Source organism: Gekko japonicus, unplaced genomic scaffold (genome assembly GCF_001447785.1).
Source record: "Gekko japonicus isolate JY-2015 unplaced genomic scaffold, Gekko_japonicus_V1.1 scaffold936, whole genome shotgun sequence".
Lineage (NCBI taxonomy): Eukaryota > Metazoa > Chordata > Lepidosauria > Squamata > Gekkonidae > Gekko > Gekko japonicus.
In genome coordinates, this window is record NW_015173702.1 from 463018 (window position 1) to 467004 (window position 3987).

At 50.2% G+C, this 3987-nt stretch overlaps 1 protein-coding gene across 1 annotated transcript; it reads right to left on the reverse strand.

The window, feature by feature from the left end:
* Positions 1-1179: 1179 nt before the first annotated feature.
* On the reverse strand, positions 1180-2914 carry KCNJ11 (potassium channel, inwardly rectifying subfamily J, member 11). The gene has a single exon (XM_015423256.1). It carries the CDS (start codon positions 2803-2805, stop codon positions 1609-1611), a length of 1197 nt encoding a protein of 398 aa, XP_015278742.1. The 5' UTR covers positions 2806-2914; the 3' UTR covers positions 1180-1608.
* Between the last annotated feature and the right edge of the window lie 1073 nt (positions 2915-3987).

A 3987-nucleotide genomic window follows, 5' to 3' on the forward strand; every position in this document is an offset into this window, starting at 1 on the left:
TGCATTTTAGCAAAATCTATTTTGTAAGAATACAGGTTTTTGTTTTTCAGCTGCCAATATATAAAATTATTCGTTTTTGTTCTTCTTCTTAGAGCCATACCAAAGACTGTGTATAATATGGTGCAAGAAGCATTAGTATTTAAAGAAAAGAAAGCCAACACAGGCATTCTACTTGTTTGATTAGCGAGTCTTTCAAAATGTGCAGATGTATTGAAGTCTAGTACATGCTTATTTTACACGCACTGGGGTTTTATCTTTGGAATTACAATTTACACTCATATATTGATTTCGTTGATAAAGTTGCATCCCATGTACTTCTCGACTAAGAAGTACCTGAGCCACAGCTGTATAGCCAATATGATACAAAGGATTAAATTTGTTCAGAATGTTCAGACCGAATGTTGTGACTTGGGGGCTGTCGAGCCCCTATTCCAACACAGATCGAACACTGCGGTTTCAAGGAGATTTCTCTATTAGTATCAGCCCCTGAATTGCCCACTGAATTGTACCATCAATCCATACCTGACAAAAGGCTCTCTGCTTCTCACAGTTTTCAATGTACTACTAAAGTAAAGACATTTACTGGAAGTTAACAGACAGTATCACATGGGTGCAGAGTTTATCATAGCTAGGCAAACTGTCCTCAACACATTTTTCGGTCCTGCTGTTGCTACCGACTTGCAACTATTGTTTGAGGCTAAAAGCAACAGCAAGTATAAATGTATTGGGCACAGCATAATTAATTTATTTTAATTTTAACATCCCAGAATTTTAAAAGAAAAATTTCTACTGTTTTCAGATGAAATTCTGCTCCCCCCCCACTTTTAGGAATTGGAAAGATCAAATATTGAAAGGTTGTTGGCCTATTCGTCCCTTAGTAGCTATTAAGAAAGATAATCTAATCTTGCATTTTAAGTATTCTAAGCAGTGCAAAATTAGCATTTTCACCAGCTCTGATGCAGGCACTATTACAAATGTTTCTTATGATTACCTAATAATTTTGGAACATCTTTTCTTACTTGCTATAGCAAGCATAAATTGGGGACAGAAATGAATTGAGCTTAATTACAACACAATTTATGGATGCAATAAAACTACAAAGCTCATACAAGTTACAAAAGGTCCCATTCAAATTATTTATGGATTAAATTAATATGAATATTTATTTCTTCAATCCATAAAATATTTTATCTTTAACCTTCAGAACTGCCGTCTTGTCTTTTATCATAAATAGTAACAGTCAATGTTCTTGTTATAAATTTCAGGGAACCAATCTCCCTTGCTTTACTGGGACAGAGGTATGTTTTTATATAAGTTATAAACATTAAATCAAGTTTCTGCAGTGCAAAAAGCATCAATAATATAGTTCAATACACAGGAAAAAGATCACATGAAAAGGCATCATTTCCTTCAGTTTTGTTTATCCAACCCAAATGATTGTGCAAATAAATAAGGTCAGAATGCTTACATATGGCCACTTTTCATTAGATGTCTTGCACCGAACAATACATACCTTGTGAACCAAGTAACCTGAACAACAGAAATAGAGGCCATAGCAAGTGTAAATTTATTGCATCAGTCAGACTCAAGAGCTGGGTCTACACGGTGTCAGGAAGGCTCATCGGCTATAGTAAATTTGGGCTTTAACCTAACAGACCTTTTCCTCGTGGTGCTTCTAGGTGACAAGGAAATGGTGTCCATAATACTCCTGTCTTCCTCCAGTTGCTTGGCAGTGCAGTTAGGCGTGGGAACCTTCACAGTCTTGCCAAATTTAGAGTAATCTACCGAGTACTGCCCATCTTCTTCCGTCACAATAGGCACAAACCTTTGGCCCCAGAGGATCTCATCCGCCAGGTAGGATGTCCTGGCTTGGGTGGTGATGCCAGTGGTTTCCACCACCCCTTCAAGGATGACAATCACTTCCAAATCTTCGTGATGATGAAGGTTGGCTTGAGAGACTTCATACAGAGGACTGTTCTTGTCTATCACGTGGTAGATGATGAGTGGGGAGACCAGGAAGATGCTGTTGCCCCCGACTGGGTTTTCCATCTGGATATCGATCTGGTTGAGGGGCACCACCTCACCTTCCAGGCTGCTGGTCTTCTTCACCACCTGCATGTGTATGGTGGCGCTGATGATCATGCTCTTGCGCAGGTCCCCCACGCGCAACATGAAGCAGAGCTTGCCCTCCCGGAGGGCGATCACCGCGTGCTTGCTGAAGATGAGCGTCTCGGCCCGCCGGTGAGCTTGGGCGGTCTTCATGAAGATGCAACCCAGCATGATGGAGTTGAGCACCAGCCCCACGATGTTCTGCAGGATGAGCATGAAGATGGCAGCCGGGCACTCCTCCGTCATCATGCGGCCCCCAAAGCCAATGGTCACCTGCACCTCTATGGAGAAGAGGAAGGCGGAGGTGAAGGAGTGCATCTCGGTGACGCAGGGCACAAACCCACCTGCCCCCAACCGGCCACTGTCCCCCCGCGTTGCCCGGGTGCTCTGGTCGAGGTCCCCGTGGGCGAAGGCGATGAGCCACCAGACCATGGCGAAGAGCAGCCAGCTGCAGAGGAAGGACATGGTGAAGATGATGAGCGTGTGGGGCCACTTGAGGTCCACCAGGGTGGTGAAGACGTCCTGCAGGAAGCGGCCCTGCTCGCGGATGTTCTTGTGGGCCACGTTGCAGGCGCCGTTCTTGCCCACGAAGCGGGCCCGCCGCTCCCGGGCGCGGTAGCGGGCGGGCTCGGGGACATCCTCGGCCAGGCGGGTCAGCACGTACTCCTCCGGGATGATCCCCTTCCTGGAGAGCATGGCTGGCCTGGCCGCCCCCTGCCCCCGCCGCCGCGCCTACCAGTGCCTCATGCCCGCACAGAGCCGGCCCGGTCCCCTTCCGCCGTCCCGGCCCTCCGACTGCCCCGGCCGATCGTCCCCCCCTGGCCCCACCGCTTCGCCGCCTCCGCCGGCCCAGCTGCACATGCCAATCACAGCCCCCCCCCCCCCCCGGCAAGGGAGAGGGGGCGCGGGGGGGGGTTTCCCGCGCCCGCCGCTTGCAAGGCTGCCGCGGGGAGGCCGAAGCGGCGCACAGTTCTGGGCGGCAGGGGGCGCCGTTGCGCCAGGGAATCCCGGCGCAGGTGACGTCGGTCCACGACTGGGAAGGCGAGCCCGAGGAGAGCGGCGGGGGGCGCGCCGGCCCCCTCTAGCCCTCCCAGGCCTGGCGCCAGAAGGGAGGCAGGGAGGAAGAGAGGGGCTTTCAGAGGGCTTCAAGCGCTGCGCCTGCTCCGGCTCTCTGACGAATCGTCCGTTCCCAAGCCAAGACCAGTGTTCCCTCTAAGCTGTGGAGCCTTGTGAGCAAAAATTCTACTTTGTGAGCTCCTGGCGTTAAAGTTGTGAGCGAGCCGTTTGGCTGCTGCATGAATTAGTTTGCTCCGGAGCCCTCCCTTCCTGAGCTGAGACAGAAATCTGTGAGATGGAGGCTTAAAAAAAAACCCTGTGAGTTAGCTCACACTAACTCAGCTTAGAGGGACACACTGGCAAGACCAAGGTGCGGAGTGGCAACCAGCGTTAGGCGTAATCTTCGTGGGGGCGGCGGGGCTTCAGCCCCCGCCGAAATTTTCAGGAAGGCGCTCAGCCTTCCCCGGGAGCCACCCTTGCTCCTAGCAAAGCAATGCCTCTGGCCCAGCCCCAGCCCCCCCCCCCCCAAATTGGAAATTCTACCCCCTTGCCCGCCCCTTGGTGTGAGCTGGCTCACCGTTTTTCAGCCTCCAGCACACACATTTTTGTCTCCGCTCAGGAAGGATGGCTCCGGGGCAAAACTAATTTATGCAGCAGCCAAAACGCTCGCTCACAACTTTAATGCCCAGTAGTTCACAAAGCAGATTTTTTTTTTTTTTTGCTCTCAAGACTCCACAGCTTGGAGGGAACACAACTCATGGCGACCCCATCCAGGGGCGAGTTACAGCCAAGTGGCAGCAGCTAAAACTGCCTCATGCCAGA